The sequence below is a fragment of the Podarcis vaucheri genome, assembly GCF_965113315.1.
Source record: "Podarcis vaucheri genome assembly, chromosome: 2".
Taxonomy (NCBI): domain Eukaryota; kingdom Metazoa; phylum Chordata; class Lepidosauria; order Squamata; family Lacertidae; genus Podarcis; species Podarcis vaucheri.
In genome coordinates this window covers 48,725,673-48,745,678 of record NC_138760.1, presented here as the reverse complement: position 1 = coordinate 48,745,678, position 20,006 = coordinate 48,725,673, and the positions used below count along the sequence as shown (strand labels likewise).

The 20,006-nt window shown below is 42.5% G+C and overlaps 2 protein-coding genes across 2 annotated transcripts; one reads left to right on the top strand and one right to left on the bottom strand.

Annotated features, from left to right (window-relative positions):
* Positions 1 to 121: 121 nt before the first annotated feature.
* GET3 (guided entry of tail-anchored proteins factor 3, ATPase) lies at positions 122 to 12,317 on the bottom strand. Its single transcript, XM_082214754.1, has 7 exons — positions 11,848 to 12,317; positions 10,480 to 10,627; positions 9,054 to 9,202; positions 7,555 to 7,705; positions 7,098 to 7,205; positions 2,026 to 2,223; positions 122 to 685 (listed from the first exon to the last, which is right to left on the bottom strand). The coding sequence occupies exons 1-7, from the start codon at positions 12,009 to 12,011 to the stop codon at positions 554 to 556; spliced, it is 1,050 nt and encodes a 349-aa protein (XP_082070880.1). The 5' UTR covers positions 12,012 to 12,317; the 3' UTR covers positions 122 to 553.
* A 237-nt stretch (positions 12,318 to 12,554) lies between these two features.
* Positions 12,555 to 16,714, top strand: TRIR (telomerase RNA component interacting RNase). The gene is made up of 3 exons (XM_082214774.1): positions 12,555 to 12,879; positions 15,209 to 15,286; positions 16,281 to 16,714. The coding sequence occupies exons 1-3, from the start codon at positions 12,625 to 12,627 to the stop codon at positions 16,386 to 16,388; spliced, it is 441 nt and encodes a 146-aa protein (XP_082070900.1). The 5' UTR covers positions 12,555 to 12,624; the 3' UTR covers positions 16,389 to 16,714.
* Positions 16,715 to 20,006: the final 3,292 nt, after the last annotated feature.

The window sequence follows — 20,006 nt, the reverse complement described above, 5'->3', positions numbered from 1 at the left end:
CCTTAAGCAGGAGATTTTCAAGATGCTTCTGAGTCTCCCTTGCAGAACTTGAAACTGTCCCCTGCTGAAAATTCCCCAGCATAAATTAAAGTGGCAGCCTGATAGACGAAAAACAGCAAACTACTTTCCCTTACAGTTTATTTACATACTTCCCATTAGCACGGATGGCCTTAGTGCTGCAAGAATGTCAGTCTCTGTGTCATCATAGCACCTGACTTAGGACTCCAGCCAGAATGGCTGGAGACATGATCCAAGGAGAAGTCAGTGTGGAAGAGAAACAAAAAGTGACTCAAGTTTAAATTAGCTAGCTGGTTAAGTGAGGAGAAGGGATGTAAGGTGTAGATCACTTTGGGATGTTCCAAGATGTTAAGTAACAGGATTAAGGCAGAAACAAATTTTGCCTCTTCCAACCCCACCACAAGCCTCTCAACCACACAATTTCTATAGAAGAGAGGCTGCTGGAAGGGGAGGAGTTCCAGCAGATAAAGAGTGGGAAAGGGGAAGCACGGAATGATACAGAGGGGATATCAGTGGGAGCCAGTCCATAGGGGTTTCATTGTGCACTGGGTGGCTTGTAGGGCTCCAGTAGCAGACTTGAAAAGGTGTTGACTTTATCAGCCCCTCGCACTTCATGGGGCAAGAGTGGCAGCTTTACAATGTGAAAGTCTTCATAGAGGTCTTCCATCTGGAGGAGGAAAAGAAAGACAAATCAAAAGGAGCACCTAACAATTACAAACTTCTCATTGGGAACCAAGATGGAAGAATCTCAGCAGCAGTTCCCTGCTTGGTTGGAAAGTGTGCTCTGTTGACTTTGGAGGCCCCTCTTCGCAACAGCACTATGAAAAGTAATCCTCTTGCAGTCTAATGGCAATCTTAAACTAATTTTGAACAGCTTTACAGCTGGGCCCTTGGAAGACCTGGTACAAATTAACCATCCCTTGGTTTACTGAGTGAAGAAAGGAAGGACACATGGAAAACGCACAAGTGGCAGAAAGAAAATCAGAGTACAGAGTACTGAAGAGGCAATGGGACAACTGGAGTGGGAAATGGAGGTTTTGGCCCAAGAAAAATGTGTAAAACAGCCCCACAGCTTTTCAGGCTGAGTAATGAATGAAGAGATGGCAAGGGTGGAAGTCACAGAAAAAGGATACCATGATTAGAAAGGGGTGGATGGATACAAAGGCTGCAAAGATCATTCAAAGGAAAAGAAAAGGAGAGTGTAGAAAAAGCAAAATGGAATACAGAAGAAGCAGAAGCAACAAAATGGCAGAGAAAAGTGAAGCCTGTCTGTGGAGGCATTGGGGAAGGTCTGCATATTTTCCCTGTACAAAAACTACTCAAAACTACTATTAAAACATTCCCTTTCATTTTCAAAGAATAATAATAGTGAGGTTAGACTGAACAGAGATAAAAGCTATAGAAGAGAAAAATTCCACATTTCCACCTGAAGGCCAGATTCCACAAAGAGCAGCACATATGGAGGAGACCCGCTTCCTGCCTTCTTCAGCAACCCAGTTGCCGGACCCATTTCTTAAACTGCCAGTGGCTACTGTTCACCTGGATATTTGCACCCCTCTAGAAAAGCTAAACACTTGCCGTGGCAATGGTAAGGGGAATGCTGGGAGACAGGAATTCTGAAGCTGAAGGTAAAAGTAGAATAGCAACCTTCAACCATTCAGAAGTTTAAAATAATATTGACCAAAGGGCTGGGGGTTATAAAGTTAGGTATGCAACTCAGAGTACATGGGGCAGGGCCGTAGCTCAGTGGCAGAGCATATGCTTCATATATGCCGTATCTCTCAGGTTCAATCTCCAGCACCTTCAATTAAAAGGGTCAGGTAGCAGGTCATGAGAAAAGACCCCTCCCAGAGACCTTAACAGTCCATGTAGACAATATTAGGACCAGACAAGATGGACCAGGGGGCTAAATCAATATAAAGCAGATCCATAGGCTTAGACTGGTGCCTGACTGCTGCCACTTCCCCAAAACGGGCACTGAAAAATCTGAACAGTCTCTAGCCATACCTGGTCAAGGTATTTGGACTGGATTTTGTGCCGGGCCTCACACATCTTGCAGGGCTTCTCTGGGTCAGGGAAGACTAACTGATTGACTATGATATTGTGGGTGTCGATCTTGCACTTGGCCAACTCCTGGATGAGCCGCTCTGTTTCATACAGGGACAGGAACTCGGCAATACAAACACAGATGAATGTTGTTTGTTCCTGGAGAGGGGATAAAGTGCCATTAGTTAAAAAATGCAAATAAAATTGTAGGAGCTGGTCTCCCGTCCCTGGGAGTTACCTGTGTGCTGCTGTCTCCCCCACAGTCCCTGTTTCCACCTTAAATTCTCAGCTTCTACATTCCTTCCACCACCATGATTTTTTTTTAGAGGAATAAGGCCAGAGGGCAAAGCAACAAAAGCTGTTGCCCCTCAGGAAGCAATATGGCCACTTGTCCTCAGGTTAGCTGCCACCTGAACACCTGTTCACATAGTCCACACCATATGTCACATCTATCTCTGGGTAAAGGGGATCAGCCATTGCAATCCCATCTTTTCCAGTTAAGTTCAGAAGGCACACAGATCAGGTCTACAGAATCTGGAACTATCCTTTCACCAGCATGGTTGAGAAGAATGGCTGCAGTGTCTACTGTAGGGCACTTGGGCAGCTGGTAACTTCCTTGCTCATCTAGGATAGGGACAGAAAAAGGAGACACAGCACTTATGCACCCTGCCTTGTTTCTTAGCTCAAATAATAAAAAATAATAGTAATAATAATAATAAATTTTTATTTGTACCCTGCCCTCCCCAGCCGGAGCCGGGCTCAGAGCGGCTAACATCATATAAATAATACAATATGCATAAAAACAAGCAATCAATTGATTAAAATGCATCCCAAAATTAATTCAAATAAATTAAAATTAAAACTGGACAAATGACAATCCTCAGGTTAAAATTGAAAGCGGTTAATACTCGCCAGGACCAACTGTTTCCACTGATATTATAAGGACCTGTGAGTGGGCTGGGAAACCTCCTTCGTGCTTGTTCTTATACAAGGAGAAAATGAGTCAGACTGAACCCTGACCAAAGGCCTGGTGGAACAGCTCCATCTTGCAGGCCCTGTGGAAGGATGTCAAATCTTGCAGGAACCTGGTCTCTTGTGAGAGCGTCCCACCAGGCCGGGGCCACAGCCAAAAAGGCCCTGGCTCTGGTCGAGACCAGTCTAATCTCCCTGGGGACGGAATCTTCAGGGTGTTGCTATTGACAGATCGTAAGGTCCTCTGTGGGACATACCAGGAGAGATGGTCCCGTAGGTACGAGGGTCCTAGGCTGTATAGAGCTTTAAGGGTTAAAACCAGCACCTTAAACCTGATTCTGCACTCCACTGGGAGCCAGTGCAGTTCCACCAGGAGCCAGAGAAAGGGGGAAAGCTCCCAAAGAGGCTGCTAGCCCCCATATTCTTTCAGTTCCTCCACCTGCTAGAAGGACAGAAAGGAACGAAGAGTGACTAGAATATGTTTATGAGGCTGCCTCTTCTTCCAGCCTTAAGAGTTTTAGCTTAAAGGCAGGAGCAACCCATAGCACACAGGGAGGAATTCAACACAGCTCTATGGCAAATGTTTTGCCAGCTCAAGCATTTCAGCCTGCCAGACAGAACAATCCCCCCTCTCTCCACCCCATGTGCAATTCTGGGGCTGCAAAGCGGGGGGGGGGGGAGTCCTGTTGAATTAGGGCAAATATTTGCTAGGGCTTCCACTTGTGCGACTTATTAGCTGAATCCTGCCCCCAGTCTCCAGTAGAAGACTGGAAATTCACCTGGCTATTTAAGTCAATTGCTGACTTGAGGTGACCAGCGAAGTGGCTAGCTGCAGGGTTAAATTATTTGTCTCTGCCCACCGATTGCTGCTAGACATGGTCGCAATGCTTTGCCTAAGGAACACCCACACTTGCATAATTAACAGCAAAATGGACAATTAAATGCAGAACACCCAGCCTTTAACTACTCTAACATGCAAACAATACAAAGGACAAGGCTGACATGCCCACCTCAGTGCCCTACAAATAGCTCCCTAAAGTCATGTCACATCCCGTTTCCTTCAAAACCCTTGCCCATCTTTACAAGATATATTCCAAGCAATTAGGAACAGGGTGGGTGCCAGGCAAAAGTCCTGACAATTATAGCCACACCTGGATTTGCAAATGTTTTTAAAAGTTAAGGAACACTTCTTTTACTAGAGATGCCTGCTGGCCTATTCTATCCTTAAGTCAAAACATGAAGATCCAATGCAGCATTCCTGCATCAAATAACTCATCTGTTGTCGACAACTCCCTACTTGCCCATATGGCCAATGGTGAAAGTTTGTTCAGCTAACAGTTGGGAGACAAAGCTTTATTATTATTATTCCTCTAAGGTAGAAAAAATGTGAGCTGATGGGATTTTGTCCCGATTTTTACTTCACTTCCTTTGTTAAATGTTATAAAGTTTACTTTTTAAAAAAATTACTCTGAGCAAGAGTCTAGTAAGAAAGTGTAATGTTCACAGGGGTATAACTAGAGCAGTTTACAACACAATGAGATTTGCAACATTTTGCAAGAGAAACACAATGTTCTTCTATGCCTTTGGGGCAAAAAGAGAGCCAGGAGGCCTGCAATCCCTTCATTCCTGCTCCTTTACCATATGAGCTGTTATAGCAGCCGTGGAGCACATTGGTCCATAAGAATGCACAAGAACCAGTGTAGTAATAGTATGCAATAGCTTCCACTAGCTGAGATTCACAAGTTGAACAACTGTTTAAGATTTATGTTTCTATCTCTTTAGGTTTCCCTCTGAAACTACAGCCAATACTCAGCAACCCAAAGCCAGAAAATAAAGCACAAACCCTGAAAAAAAAAAAAAAAAACCACCAGAGTGACTGACTGGCTTAGACATATTAGTTGGTCTCCCAGGATCTGAATGAAGCAGACTGTGGGCTTAATAAAGAATAAACTAATATGCTAATACAGTCGTACCTTGGAAGTCAAACGGAATCTGTTCTGGAAGTATGTTTGACTTTCAAAATGTTCTGGAATCAAGGTACAGCTTCTGATTGGCTGCAGGAAGCTCCTGTAGCCAATCAGAAGCTGTGACGGACGTTTGGGTTCCAAAAAAGGTTCGCAAACTGAAACAATCACTTCTGGGTTTGCAGAGTTTGGGAGCCAAAACGTTCATCACCACCAATTCCAAAAATCACTCCAGCCAGTACCAGCTGTTTCCTGTCAGTGTAACTGTACATTAGCAGAGGAGCTGCCATGAATGGAAAACACTTGCAAAATGTAGACTTGTCAGTACTATGGAGGATTGTGTATGTGACATGCTCCTCCCCCCTCAGGTGGTCTTCCTGATCCAGCCCCAATCCAAGTTGGGTCAGAAAATCCCCATTTCAGGTCTCATTCTTTTTGGCACATAGCAACTTCACTCTAACTGGAAGATTCTATTTTCAAATTGATTGCTGCTACAGTTGGAAAGATCAGGAAAAGTATCTGGATGCCCTGGCCTGGTTTGAACATTACATTAGAACAAACTATGGTTTAATCAAAATATGCATGTTTATTGCTCTACACCTTCCCTGCTCCTGCTGCAAAATAAGCCAGAACCTAGGTTATTGTGACATCTGAACTTTGGAGGCAAGCAAACTACACGCCAAATAGACAATGACAGTAAATAAGGATTACCGAGCGATAACCCTGCTCTACAAATAAAACTTAAGTTTACTACATTTGCTTGCAGTCATGCACAGACTCCCCCTACTGTCAAAATTGTATTATAAGCTCCTTGTAGGAAGAGCCAAGATTTGTGAGCTTGAGTGCTCGATCGTAAAGAGAGAGCATATGTGTTGTTGGCATAATGGAAACCTGGTTGAATGGAGACAACCAGTGAGATGTGGTTATCTTAGAATTCAAATTCTATAAGGAGGACAGGAAAGGGTATACTGGAAGTGGTCATGCTCGGCACATTAAAGAGGGCATAGAGTCCAAAAAGCCGGAAATTGCCAAAGGAGCAAACTCTCCCACAGAATAGTTGTGGGTGGCAACACAGAGGCCCCTAGATTAATTTAGCACCGGAGACATACTGCCATATATCATAATATCATTTACATCTTCAAATATGTAAAGGGCTGTCACATGGAAGATGGAGCAATGGATTCAAGTTACAAGAAAGGAGATTCCGACTAAACATCAGGAAGAACTTTCCATTGGAAGGTGGTGGACTCTCTTTCACTGGAGGTTTTAAAACAGAGGCTGGACAGTCATCTGTCACGGATGCTTTAGCAGAAATTCCTGCATTGCAGGATGTTGGACTGGATGAATCGGGATCCCTTCCAGCTCTACAATTCTATGATTCTATAAATACAAAGGATGAGATTCTGTAGTAATGGGTGAATTCTGTTTGTTTGTTTCCTTCTTGTCATGACTGGAACACAAATATGCCCAGCCTGTGCGAGAGAAACTGAAGTCACCCTATCAGGGAACATGGTTTGTTGCTGACTTGCTGATCATGACTTATTAGAGAGCAACAAACCATGATTCCTGGTTCAGATGTAAGAAGGAAGCAAAGTCTTCATTCTGTTTACCATGTGCACAGAATGGAAGAAAGTCTGGCTTATCATTACATGCAAACATGGCCCCTGTCTAGATTTAAACAACATTCATTCTGACCTGACCTGACCTTGTTGCTGTTTCATGGAATGAACTAAGCAGAAATTGATCTCTGGCTACTTCCAAACATTAACCAGCTACAATTCAGTGTTCTTTTTCATTACTTGATAGACTATTATGCTATGAGAGAAGTCATATTTAGCCTGACCATTCTAACGAACTAATATAATCTGGAAGACTGCAACTATTGAAATGAATATTACATTTGAGAAGACAATTTTAAAAGTTTTGCAAAATTATAAAAAACAAGTATATAAATATAGCTAACTTAATTAATTAATGTTAAATCTAATGAAGCAGTCACAAATGTAAGCATGTTTCATCTTACTATACATTCCAATTTCACCTTTGCCAAGGGTGAAGCATCACCCCCCCAACCCCTCATCTTTGCAGAATACTTGCCGGATCCTTGAACTGCTCACTGACTGAGCGGATGACAGGGAGGGTTTCCTCCAGCTTGGAGGCCAGCTGGTCAGCATTCATGTCTCCCAGGCCAAGCATGTTGCACATCTAGTGAACAACAGAGAGGGAGTTGCAATGAGAGATTTCTATTAACAGACAACAAGTCACCCCTACATGTCTTGCAAGCAACAGAGGAGGGGATAAGCAAAACCTGCTTATCAGCTCAACTCAGAGTGACAAAGCCCAATACTCCAAGAGCAATAAGTGCTACTGTGTCTTGCAAGCAACCCAACAAATCAAATCGATTATTTCATGTTGCTCCTGAGTGTTGCAAGAATAATACTGGGGTCCATGCAAAAGCTTGCAAAGTGCCACATGGTGGAAATTTTTAAAAAGATGTCTGGCACAGTCTTTTTTCCAGGAACGCCTCATTTTTCTGGCTCCTCTCCCATTTTACCTGTGATATGAAGGGACTGATCTGGTTCTTTATCTGCATCAAGCGGCCTAGCCCCCGCTCCACGATGGTGGGGAAATTGAGCAACCGTAGTGTGTGCCCAGTGGGTGCTGTGTCAAACACTACCACGGAGAAATTCATCCCTTTCACCAACCTGTGCAGGCCAGAGAAAGAACCATCAGCTGGAGCAGTTATAAATAGTCACCTCTTTCTTTCTACTGACCTTCCCCAGCATACATATACACTCTAAGGTTCACTTAATGCTAGTGCTTTCTTTGCTCTGTGAATGAAAACTTTGTATGTGGAATCCATATCGTGCAACAACGGATGTTATGGAACTTTGGCGCACAAATTTGTCCAGTGCAAAAAATGATGCATAAATCACAAAAGGTTGAATCCAACATTAGCCATACTAATGATTAGAGTCATTGAAATTAATGGTCATGGCTAAATTAATGGTCATGGCTAACTTAGGTGAGCCTACTTATTTGAACAACAACTGAAGTCAGCCCCGTACAGTGTTCAAAATTCCCATTGTTCTAGGCACATTTTGCGACAGGGAATTTCATTAGGGTGAGCAGTTTCTGAGCTCTGGGCACAATACTACGCCTAAGATTTCAGATTAAAACTACAGAGTAGAAGGAAAGGAGGACCGTTTTCTGCCTCCTCACTTCCAGCTACTCTTTGAAGACTGGAGAAGAGACCCTCTTAAGAACATTAGAGGGATGGGCAGGGGAAGGACTAGATTATGTGAAAAATGAACACAATACTTTAGCTGCAGTTCATTCATTTTCAGCTTTGTATTTCTGTTATTTAAAAAGTGCATTATTATTATTTAATTTCTATACCACCCTATACCCGAAGGTATCACACATTCCATTGTTGCGCCCATAACCTATGTTTAAGGTGCCATTTAGCTCCTATTTTTCGTATCTCAGTTTCTAACACTGGCCCTGTATAGGATAGTATTTAATGTTTTATTGTGCTTTCATATTTGTTGGAAGCCGCCCAGAGTGGTTGGGGTAACCAAAGTCAGATGGGCAGTGTATATATGCTGCGTGTGTGTGTGTGTGTGTATATATATGTGTGTGTGTGTCTATATATATATATATATACACACACACACACACACACACACACACCTAATTAGTACTACTATTATTATTACAGGAAGCCTACTTAGTTGGATACAAACCACAAATAATATAACAACTCTGTCCTTGTGCAAAGCATACTCAGTTACTATGCTGGACTATCCTAATGGCTAAACCATTAGGATTGGGATACCTCTGGCTAACCCAAACTTCATAATGGTGAACACAGTAAAATACCTTTGAAGTCTGGTCTTCTGCTTCTCAACCCAAAAACCGCTTTGAGGTTTGTTTGTTTTTTAACCCACAATCAAGCGGTATATAAATTTTATGAAATAATAAATAAATAAATAAGCCTCCCACAGGCTAGAAAAGGTTAGAAGGCTTGATGATCCAGGCCACAGTTCTTACCGCATAACTTCTGCGTAGCTCATGGCCTCATCAATGCCAGGAAAGGCACTCATAGCCTCTTGCATCATCTTCTTGCCCATACTCAGCATGTTATCCTCCTCAAAGAACTCATCTGGAAGTTCAGCCACACCTAGGCTGGGATCAATCTCCTGAGAAACAAATAGAAGGATCAGCACCACTTTTCATAAAGCAAAAACAAAGTCATTCAGCCATTCTAAAAGAAGCATGTTTAGAACAGAGCTAAAACCGCAGATTTGTAGAACAATTCTTTCAATGTCTACTCAAAGAGGCTTTCAAGCTAATGTTCATCATGTCGACTCAAAGTTAAAAGTAACACCACAAATAACTGATTTCTTTGTAATTTGAAGCTACTTTTATGCTTGTCACTATGGATAACATGGAGGAAAAAGAAAGTGTAAATCCAGTAAAAGGCATACAATCAGCACTATGTCCAACATTGTCCAACATTGGACAATTTAGGGTATGCCTTTATCAAAACAGAGGAGATGATGCCCATATGGGAAGTGTGATTACTCTGAAAGAAAGCACAGTAGCAGAAAGCAAATCTTTTAAAAAATTGTTACAGCTCTCCAACACAAATAATAATGGGTGGCATTCAATACATTATTACAAATTTTCTATCTGTGCAAGCACATCAGCATCGCAGAATGAACAATCCCCCTCCTCTTCCCTGGTGTTCTGTTTGGGGGGTTTGTTTGACCCCTTCCCTCAGCCAGTTTCAAGGGGAAGAAGGAAAGCCCTGTTGCACAAACAGAAGCCCTTTTGCAAAGCTTCTGCTGATGGGGTTTCTTAGGTGAATCCCACTCAAATGTTTTCTCCACCAAGACATAATATACAATTTGAGGATTGGGAAAAACTGTGGAAAGTGAATTTGAAATTTACAGATTGTTCTCTTTTGAAAGAAAATTACATGAAAATGGTGTATAGATGGTTTATCACACCAGTACAAATAGCAAAAATGTACAAAACTGGGTCAAATATATGTTGGAAATGTAAAGAAAAAGAAGGTACTATGTTTCATATGTGGTGGGAATGTAGAGAAGTTAAAAAAAATTGGGAAATGATATATAATGAATTGGAAAAATGCTTAGAATGCAAGTCTAAGTTACAGATAAATTCTCGAGGTTACAAACCACTACATTAGTCACATCTCTTAAAATACAACAAAGAGAAACCAGTTAAACAAAATACACCATCATCTCCACACAGTCCAAGACACAGACATTTTGGAGGAAAACTTCAGTTGGTTTACTTGCCTTATTGCTACATATCATAATCTATTCAGTGTGAAAGAGCAAGATCAGAAAAAAGAATGCTTTCACTCCCTGCCTGATCTTTTCTTATATGTAGTAAGAACCGTATTTTTTTGCTCAATACTACCCAGTCCCTTCAGAGGAACACTCACCATGGCAAAAAGGTTATCATATCCCTTTACTTTGGTGGGGACTTTTGAAAATTTCTGGTCGAAAGCATCTGATATGTTATGAGCAGGATCGGTGGAGATGATGAGGACACTCTCCCGCACTTTGGACAGCTGCACAGCCAGGCTGCAGCTAGATTCAGGAAGTAAAGCAATGTGCTGTTATTAACATCACAAAAGAAAATACATACAAACATAGAACATAAGCTCTTCAGCTATCACAGTCTTAGTAGGTCTGTTTGGATTTGTCCACCCTAAGATATTATGATCCAAAGACTTCCAACTTTGCTTCTCTATGGAGGTGCTTACTTGTCACAGACAAGTAGCTACTCAGAAGCAGCCAAATCATATGCACATTGGCTTAGCAAAACAGCTCACTCCTGAGTAAGTGTGCAGAGAATGACAGCTTCAGCTATTTAACTTGTGATACCCCTCTTTTTCAAGACAGGTTACCTCCCCCCCCCCCACAAAAAACCAGGCCAAATAATATATTGAGTTTATTATGAGTCACCACAAAGTAAATCTAAAATATATTGAAAGCCCACACTTTAAAAGGTTTAACCCTAGACATCAAAATCCAACACACACACGCACCAGCCAAAATTTAATAGCCTCTAATACTTGTGTTCTAAGTTCTGATCTACAATTTTAAAAATCTTTATGAAGAAAAGGCATTGCACAATGGGAAACCTACCACTACAAGGTTATTCCACAACAGCAAGGCTAATATAATCAAGAAGGTATTGTTGGCAGGGTTGCACAAGGAAGTAGGCAAGCTACAAATTAAGTTAATCCAAGCCATTTGGGGGTTTACAAGATAAAGCTATGCCTGGACGGCAGTGAGGATTCAGTCCAAGTACCAGAACAATTACATTCTTCAGAATTTGTCTGAAAATGCATTCTGCTCTAAATGAAGCTTTCAGTCATCAAGGACAACCACACATAAAAGCAGCTTCAAATACTTAGCCTTGAGATTAAGAAAGAATAAATGACTGTCAAAATATGAATCTGAAAAAGGAAGGCACCCAACCCCTATGCTTCTACTCAGTTTCATCCAGTCTCGCATCTGAAGCAGGGTGCCCCAAATCCCATGATATTTACGTACAGTGGCATGAAGGTGCATACAATTCGCTTGCCTAATAAGACACTATTCTCCATAGCTTAATGGGATGCGGACGTTCAACAGGTAGAGCTTTTGCCAGCAGAGGTTCAGCGATATGAAAGCTGCGCTTGCTGGGTTTCTGCCTGTCACACAGCTCCTGAAAAGGCACAGCAGCAGCTGCCAAGGAGAGAGAAAGGCGGAGGCAGCAATGTCTGCCATCCCTCCCAACGACATCTCCCCGACCAACTCACCTGCAGGTGGTCTTGCCAACGCCACCCTTCCCTCCGACGAAAATCCATTTCAGGCTCCGCTGCTCGATGATGTTGCTCAGTGTCGGCTCCAGCGGCTCCACGTCTGGTGCGTCCTCGAACTCATCCGCCTCAGTCGCCAACCCAGATGCCGCCGCCGCCGCCATCTTGAAACCAAAATCACGTGACAAGATGCAGAGCTACACCATCTTGTAGGGAGATTCAGATTGGTTGTCCCCGCTCAGCGCCTTCGCTCATTAACAGGAAGCAAGGCGCGCAAGTACCCTTCCCGACCTCGGCCTGCTCTTCAGATCCTTCAATCACACAAGGTGCTCAAACCGGTGCGTCACAAAAAGGTTGAGTAACACAGTAATCGCACCCCTTCCTAGCCGGCTGATATGGTCTTGCCCACACTTGTCTTATCTCAGCCTATTGGCCGGCAGCTTCCTTTCTTGATTGGCTCCTGAACCCCTTTCTGAAGGAGCTCCCACCCACCCCAAACGCCCGCCTCTCGCTGTTTCTGATTGGTAAAGTGCTCACTCCATCATCGATTTCCTCCAGGCTGCGGCCCGTTATCTTTTTTGATTGGCTCATAAGGCCTGTCAGTATCCCGCAGGGCGGACGCGCCGGGTCGGTCTGCGATACTTCTCCTTTTTTTTTGACGTGCGTGGGCAGCCTAGCAACGTCGCCTCTCCCGTCGTGCTTTGCGGCGCCGGCCTCGTCACCGCTCCCCACCGTGCTCCAGGGCGCGTACGCTCAAGGCAGGGAGGGCGGCGCAAGATGGCGGCGGCGCAAGGCAGGGGCCCAGGCTCCGAGGCGGCCGGGCCGGGCGGAGTGAACGTGTTCGCCAACGACGGCTCCTTCCTAGAGCTCTTCAAGCGGCGCATGGAAGAGGCCGCCGCCGCGGGAGGGAGGAGCGGACCGGGAGCGGGGAAAGCGGGGGCCGAAAAGCAGAGAGAGACCGAGTCTCGGCCGGAGCCGCCCGGGGAACAGGAGCCGCCGGAAAAGAAGCGGAGCGGGAGCGCCCTCAGCTTCGTAAGGGATCCGGGCCCTGACACCCCCTCCTCCCCTTTCCCTTGGCTTACTCCTCTTCGCTTTCTGCCTCCGCCCTCCCCAGACCCCAAAGGACCGAGGCGCTGGCTGGCGCCTTCTGCCTGCCAGTTTTCATCTCCTTTCCTGACATGGTCGCATGTGCCCTTAATAGGTGCTTGGCAGGCAGAAGTTCAACGGGTGAAGCACTTCCTCACCCCTGTAAAATGTTATCTCTTCTCCTCCCCCCAGTATTTCTGTTACGGTAGCGGAATCATATTACTAGGAGCACTGTTAAATTCTCTTCCTCCGAGCTCTCGACAAAGGTTTTCAAAGCTCACTTTAATTCACGTTATAAATTTAAGTCCGATGGACATGGATATTTAGTGCTGATCCCCCTCGCCCCGGTAATATATAGCATAGGTGTATGCAGCAAGCAATTTTTTTAAATGTCTGTTGACAGTGGTTGCATACTATAGTGGACATATGTCATTGCTGTGCAAGTTAATGTTTTACTGGGTTTGTTCATATTGATTGTGGACTTGAAAGTAGGCAGTTCTAGAATACTTCTGTAAGTGCTGTTCCCAATAAATGTTGGGAGGCTATTTTTACTTAACTAGTCCTAATCTCAGTCTATAAAGTAAACATCAAAATCCCTTTTATTCTCTGACCATAAACATATTTGCTCAAAAACTCATTAATTTCAGTGTGCCTTATTTCCAAGTGGGTGAACTTCAAGTTCCAAGCTTGCATTTTGGGGTTCTTAATAATCCTGCCCCATGACAGAACTACCTGCTGCTGTGCATTTCTAAAAATCAAAGCCATTCAGTAGCCACAGCCAAAATAATCCAACAAAATTATGACTTTTTTTTTTAAAAAAAACCTACTGAATCTTAACTTGGGACAGGTAAAAGTGCAAGGTGCAAAATAAATAATTGGATAAACATTCTCTTTTCTGCCTCCTTCTGAGAAACTAAAAGTGTCAATCCTGATGTGTGTAATATAGATTCAAATTGGAAGTAGTAGATCTAGAAGGCCATCCTGTGAACTGCAAGTAAAATACCACAACATAATGCTTTGATTTAGCTGTGTTTTGGAGAACCATCTGATAGAGACTGATACAGGCATTATATGAAAACAAAGGAACTGAGGTGTATTAAGATAAACTAGGCCCTTTTTCTTAAAGCAAACCAGGAGTTTTCCCTGCTTTAAACAGCTGTTGCAAGTAAATGGGGCTTTTGTCTAGCATATGGAAGTTTTTCTGCATAGATAGCATCATGCTTACAACAGAATGAAATCCGTTCAACATCTGTATTGGTGTGATAATTCTGAAGTAAGCTGCTATTTGGTTCGCAGCTGGATAGAGAAGAATGCAAATGTAACTGTATTCTCTATTGGTTTAGCATTAATAACATAGCCTGTTATAGAAAAGGGGAGGCTACTCAGAATAGAATAACAACAAGGTGCTCTGTGTTTACTAAAAAATAAGCTGTTGAGTTCAGTGGGAATTAATACCAGGTTATTGTGTATGGAATTGCAGCCTAAGAGTAACAAAATTAGTATTTTTTCCCTTTCAGTCTTATGAAACCTGGAGTCTCTAGATAGAGGATTCTTGGAGATGGAGCATACGTTTGGGCATATGGCATTACTGGCGCTATGAATAGGAAGAGCATAAGGGGCATTTACTGCAGGAATTCCATGATGTGAGCAGGGTGCTGATAGTGGACATTGAAACCCTGCTCTCGTTCCTTAGTTTTTAGCAGAAGGACCCCATCTGTTTTCAAGCTTGTTTTTTTTCAAAATGAAAGCTGACATTTCATATCTTAAGCCTCGAGCTGCTCTTAGAAATCCATTTTTTGTTTTATGGAGATTATACAGATTTATAGAATGACAGTAGCACACAGCCCCTCCCTAGACAGGGATAAGACTGACTCTTGTCAACTTGATTGTCCTTGTAATTATTAGGAAATCAAACAGTTTCATGTATGTTGTGATGTTTTAGGGGAATGTGAGTGGAAGTTCAGTGTTGATCCTATTTTCTAATGGACATTGAGCCTGGAAAGCATTCAGAATACTTCATTTTTTTATAAAATGTGTCTTTTAATGTTTGGGCTGATCTGTACAGATGTATTGGTGAACACTGCTAAGGTGCCCTTTTACCCTCCTAGCACAACGGTGTAGGTAACGCTCGGCAGCTCTGTACTGACTGACAGGTGTGATGGCGAGCTAAGATGATCTAATTGAAGGACTCCCTATACCGTTATATAGTGGGCAACATTCCCCTTGCAGCTCCCAGGCTCGTATAACGGTTGCAGTCTTCTGTCCCTTCACCCAGGTGGGCAAGCGGAGAGGGGGCAGCAAGCTAGCCCTGAAGACAGGAGTGGTAGCCAAGAAACAAAAGACAGAGGATGAGGTAAGTTAGCATGAACCTCATTTATGTCAGCTTGACAGCCCATGGGGCAGCAATGCTTTTGCTTCCATTTCAGCAGGAATGGAAGTTGAAGCTAATATTCTTCTCCCTCATGCTATCTAAGTTTGGCACTGATGTTGACCTTCCATCTTTAGGGAAATGGCCATCTTTGGAGTGTGAGAAAATTTGTAGAAGAATGATTTTTCGCCTCTTCTAGAATCTCAGGGGCAGGTTGCTTTAATTTGTGTATGTGAGGGGAGGGAGAGAGAAAGAGACAACCCACAGAAAGAATATGAACTCTGCAATAACGGCAGTGGCAGCCCTTCAATGAAAAACTGCTATATAGGTCTACAGGAGCAGCAGAAGAGTACTTTATTTCTTGTTCCTGCTTCAGTTGTGATAATAGCAATGAAGCTGGAAGCTTGTGTTCTTCCTTAGTAGGAAAGGTGCTTGTCAAATGAACTGAAGAACTGATATTTCCTGGTTAAGTGTTACGCTTCCCTGTCTATTTCATTTTTGTAAACAGGGTTGTTTCAAATGCTGCATGTACAGAGTTCCTCTTGCATAATAGGACTCCCATCCTTCTTGCATGCACCTTCAAAATCTGCTGCAGAGGGTCCTTGTGAGGACTAGAAAAGAGAAGATGGGAATGTCTGTTACAGCAGCACTGACTATGACCCAGTGCTTTTAATTCCAATGAGATAATGGCAGATCAAGTAACTGGGGTTATCCTCCCTTTGACTTCACAATATTATGTGGTAGGTTAGACTAAAGAGATGTTGACTACCCCAGTGTCATACTGTGAGGTTTATAGCTGAGCAAGAATTTGAACCTGGGGCTCCCTAGTACAATACAACCCACAGACTCCTAGTTAGATGGTTAGGTTTATGCCATTGTTTTTTGCCATTGTTAATGTTTTCTGTATATGGTATGCTTCTGAATAAAATAATGAGAGATACGTAACATTTCATTTTTGCCTCTCCTGTTTTGTTTGTAGGTTTTGACAAGTAAAGGTGATGCGTGGGCCAAATATATGGCTGAAGTGAAAAAATACAAAGCCCACCAGTGCAGTGATGATGATAAAACCCGACCTTTGGTGAAATAACTCTCATCTCCAGCTTGGACTTTCTCTGATGTACATAATTATTTAAAACGTCAAAGGAGAGTAGCTCTGCCCCACAGACTGAATGCTGCCACGGCAGCAGGTGACTTGCCATGCTTTTATATCTGGGAATTTAGAGCCTCCTTCATTGGTTCATTTATTGTTATCTTCTTTCTTCTGAGAACTAAGAACTTTGACTTAGTTGCAGGATTTTTTAATTTGTAATCCCCAAAATAGTGGAATTGGTCTGATATGTCTTTCCCTGAATCACCAGGCAACATACCATGCCCACAAAATCTTTAGCATTAAACCTTTGCTTAACACTTCCAGTACTGCTCAAGTTTCCACAATGGGATAAGCTAAATGGATCCGTTTTGCCAAATGCATTATCTGTTTCTGTTGAAGATGAACTTAACATGTGGTCACAGTTTCCAAATCCGCATTGCAGACAACAGTAATTCCAGAACACTTTGATGAAAAGGTGACCAGTGCTGAGTTCCTTGATATGCTTAGTATCTGACAATTTTGTGGGTGCATTTCTGCTTCTGTTTTTTCCTCTCCATTTCACTGTACAATACAGTGCGTTATGTGGTTTTATTCTGAATTCCAGTTGCTGCTGCTTAAACTCATTCCTTGCCTTCTGCTATGCATGCTCCAATTTAGCACTGCGGATTATGTTGTGCCTATCTCTTAGCTAAGAAGGTAGAAACTTGGTCTGCACTTAAACCCATTAGGAGAAAAATTGGCTAAAATTACAACAAACGTGCTCTGGGTCAAATGGAATTTCCAGATATCATGATTCTAGCCTTTGACTAGCCCCTCTGTTCCAGTCCTGGGCTTTGTGGCCAGAGTTCTTTGAGAAAGGCTGTTTGTCTAGCAGTTGTTTGCTGTGTGCATGGGAGCCTATGTTTCTCTTTTTTTATTCTCCATTTAGACTCCTTATACTTTCAGTGAAGTAGTGTACTAAAGCTGAAATTCAGATAGTTTCTGCAGTGATGTGAGTTCTGTCACTGAGAGTAACTGGGGATGACAACTTCATAGAAAGGCCTCGGGTACATTCTTAGCAGTTGGAATGTCAAGAAATGAGAATACAAACAAGACCTTTTCTAGGATAATTTATAGCCCCAAATTTTTGTGTTGAGGGTGCAGTTGGGCTTATGTTTGAATCTTACTCCATTTGTGCCATTTCCTTTTCATGGAACAGGCGCTTTGTGTCAGAGAACACATATGAAATACCCAACTTCTGCTCAATGCAAAACATACTTGCAGAAGATTTCTAAGCTGAAAGAAAACCAGCTGAAGTTTTATATTCTGATCTAGGAGAGGCCTAAAGGGTGTGTGTTATGTTATTGAACAGCCTTTAGGCCAAATGTTTTATATATAAATGCCCTCTCTGCGGAAAAGGTCACTGCTTTCTACCAGTCAGAACACTCTGATGGTTGTGTAGGACATGGGAAGTGGAGGAAATACTGGATTGAATCCTGTCTGCAACCCCCAAATCTGCTTTGGATGTTTGGGGGAAATCTCAAAGCAGATTTTGGGAGGGAGGTAGAGGGAGGTAGAAGTCATTCTGCTAATACAATGATTCTGTTGGGTACAACCTAACACTCTTGTTTAATTAGTTATGTACACTTGCTGGAATCTCAGCTGACTTGAGTCCTGTTCAGACCTTTATTCAGCAGAAGATCTAGATGGGGTGTGTACATCTATATGTGTTTAGGCTCTTCAGTGTGATTAGGAAACCTAATCATGTGGCAGAAACTTTCATACATATGACCGTATGCATGTCAAACACTATTTCAGACCTGAATAGGTAGAGATTTGGGAAAGGGCTGGAAGACATCACCACCTGCTATATTCAGTTTGAGGTAGTGTCTGAAAGGGGCTCGGGGTGGTCATATATGAGACTTTACTGTTTAAAGCCTGAAGCAACTTGGAAGGGTTAAATATTTCACTGGTATCTGGTTACACACCTGTTATAAAGTGGTGGCAGTTTGCTTCCTTGTTCTACACTAGATCAGACTCCTTTATTGCTTTTGACCACAATCTGGCTTAGAGCACTGATAATCATTCTTACTACTAGCTTTTTAAAATAAAATTCTGTTGTGGATATTGATTCGCTAGCTTTGTCTTGTTTCCTTTCTATTTCTTTTTTATGATGAAAGGTATTTTTACTTATACAGGTAGTGACCTGTTTGCGTGTAGTCAATTGAAAAGTGACGGCCAGCAGATGGGTTGTTTTGGACCCAGGAGAGAGTGGAATGGGGACAGGGTGGGCTTATGCGCACTTCTCTGAAGAGTGCAAATGCCAAGAACACAACCCCTGTGCAAATGGGGAGTTGCCTGTATAACCTATGGCTTTCAGAGGTAATCATGCTACTCTGTTGCAGCAAAAACAGTAAATATGTGGCACCTTGAAGACTTAACAAATATATTAGTGGTATGTGCATTTGTGGACTAAAGTATATGATCATATGCAAGAAGTGTTATGTTTTTAATTTTATACACAGACATTGGTAGTGGAGTTAGGAGGATATAAAATGCAAGAGACATTAAAATTTTTGTTAAAAATTAATGTATGTAAAATCAATAGTGACTCATCACTGCTTTGTGAATATTCACTAATGATTTTTATGTATTTAAGTTTTAACATAGGAAATTCTAAAAGGCACAAACTAGACTAACTACACTGCTAATAGTTCTCCCTCTCCTATCACATGCATGTGGAATCCAATGTGATATAGTGGTTGAGAGTGCTGGACCTGGGGCTTGGAAGATGAACATTCAAATCCCCATTTGACCATGAAGCTCATTGGATGACCATGGGCCAATCACTTTCTTTCAGCTTAACAGGCTACAAGGATAAAATGGGTGAAAGGCAAACTATGTACACTCCTTGAACTCTTCATAGTAAGTACAGGATATAAACATATTTTTTAGCTTAGGATAACTTTATGCATCTGGTGATGGTGTAATTGCACTTTGCTAGGGAACATTTCCAGAGGTCAAGATTCATAGACTGTTCATTCACTATTCTGGAAAATATGTGGTTAAAGAATGAGCTAATAATAGCTGGGGTATGAAAATATAGCTTCACATTCATTGCGGTTACAACAGTTGCATGATATATTCATCTTTATTTCTAGGTGTTGCTGCTTGTTCTTTTCAAAACACAATGATAGATAACCCATACTGTATATTTTTGTGCACTGTGAAATTTATTTGAAAGTATCATTTCTGCTAGATGTTGTACTGACCTGGTTATATTGCCCCAGCCAGAACTTTGATCACTTACCTCTTTTCAGTTGCTTGAGGCCCTATACCCAGTTGCCAGCAGAACAACTTTGTTTCCACTCCAGCCAGTCTTCAGGTGTGCATTAGACATCCCTTTGATTGATGGCTAGTGGGTGTATCAGGCCAAATGGAACTCAAGGTGCTGTTGCTCACTCCACAGTGAACCATCTTTACATACGAAGCTGCCTTATACAGTCAGGCTAGTAGCATGTCTTGTTCAGTACTGTCTGACTGATGGTGGCTCCTCAGAGCTTTGGGCAGAGGGCTTCACCAGTACTTGATACTTTTCATTAGTGTAGTGGTGCTTCCCCAGGAGGATTTTGGGGC

Bases quoted from the DNA above. Each gene is read 5' to 3' on its own strand.
- TRIR (XM_082214774.1), top strand. From the start codon at position 12,625: ATGGCGGCGGCGCAAGGCAGGGGCCCAGGCTCCGAGGCGGCCGGGCCG. The intron at 12,880-15,208 runs GTAAGGGATCCG...CCCTTCACCCAG, and splicing joins GCGGGAGCGCCCTCAGCTTC to GTGGGCAAGCGGAGAGGGGG. The intron at 15,287-16,280 runs GTAAGTTAGCAT...TTTTGTTTGTAG, and splicing joins AACAAAAGACAGAGGATGAG to GTTTTGACAAGTAAAGGTGA.
- GET3 (XM_082214754.1), bottom strand. From the start codon at position 12,011: ATGGCGGCGGCGGCGGCATCTGGGTTGGCGACTGAGGCGGATGAGTTC. The intron at 7,706-9,053 runs GTAAGAACTGTG...TGGCCTGCACAG, and splicing joins AGCTACGCAGAAGTTATGCG to GTTGGTGAAAGGGATGAATT. The intron at 2,224-7,097 runs GCAAGTATTCTG...TCCCCTCTCCAG, and splicing joins GTGAGCAGTTCAAGGATCCG to GAACAAACAACATTCATCTG.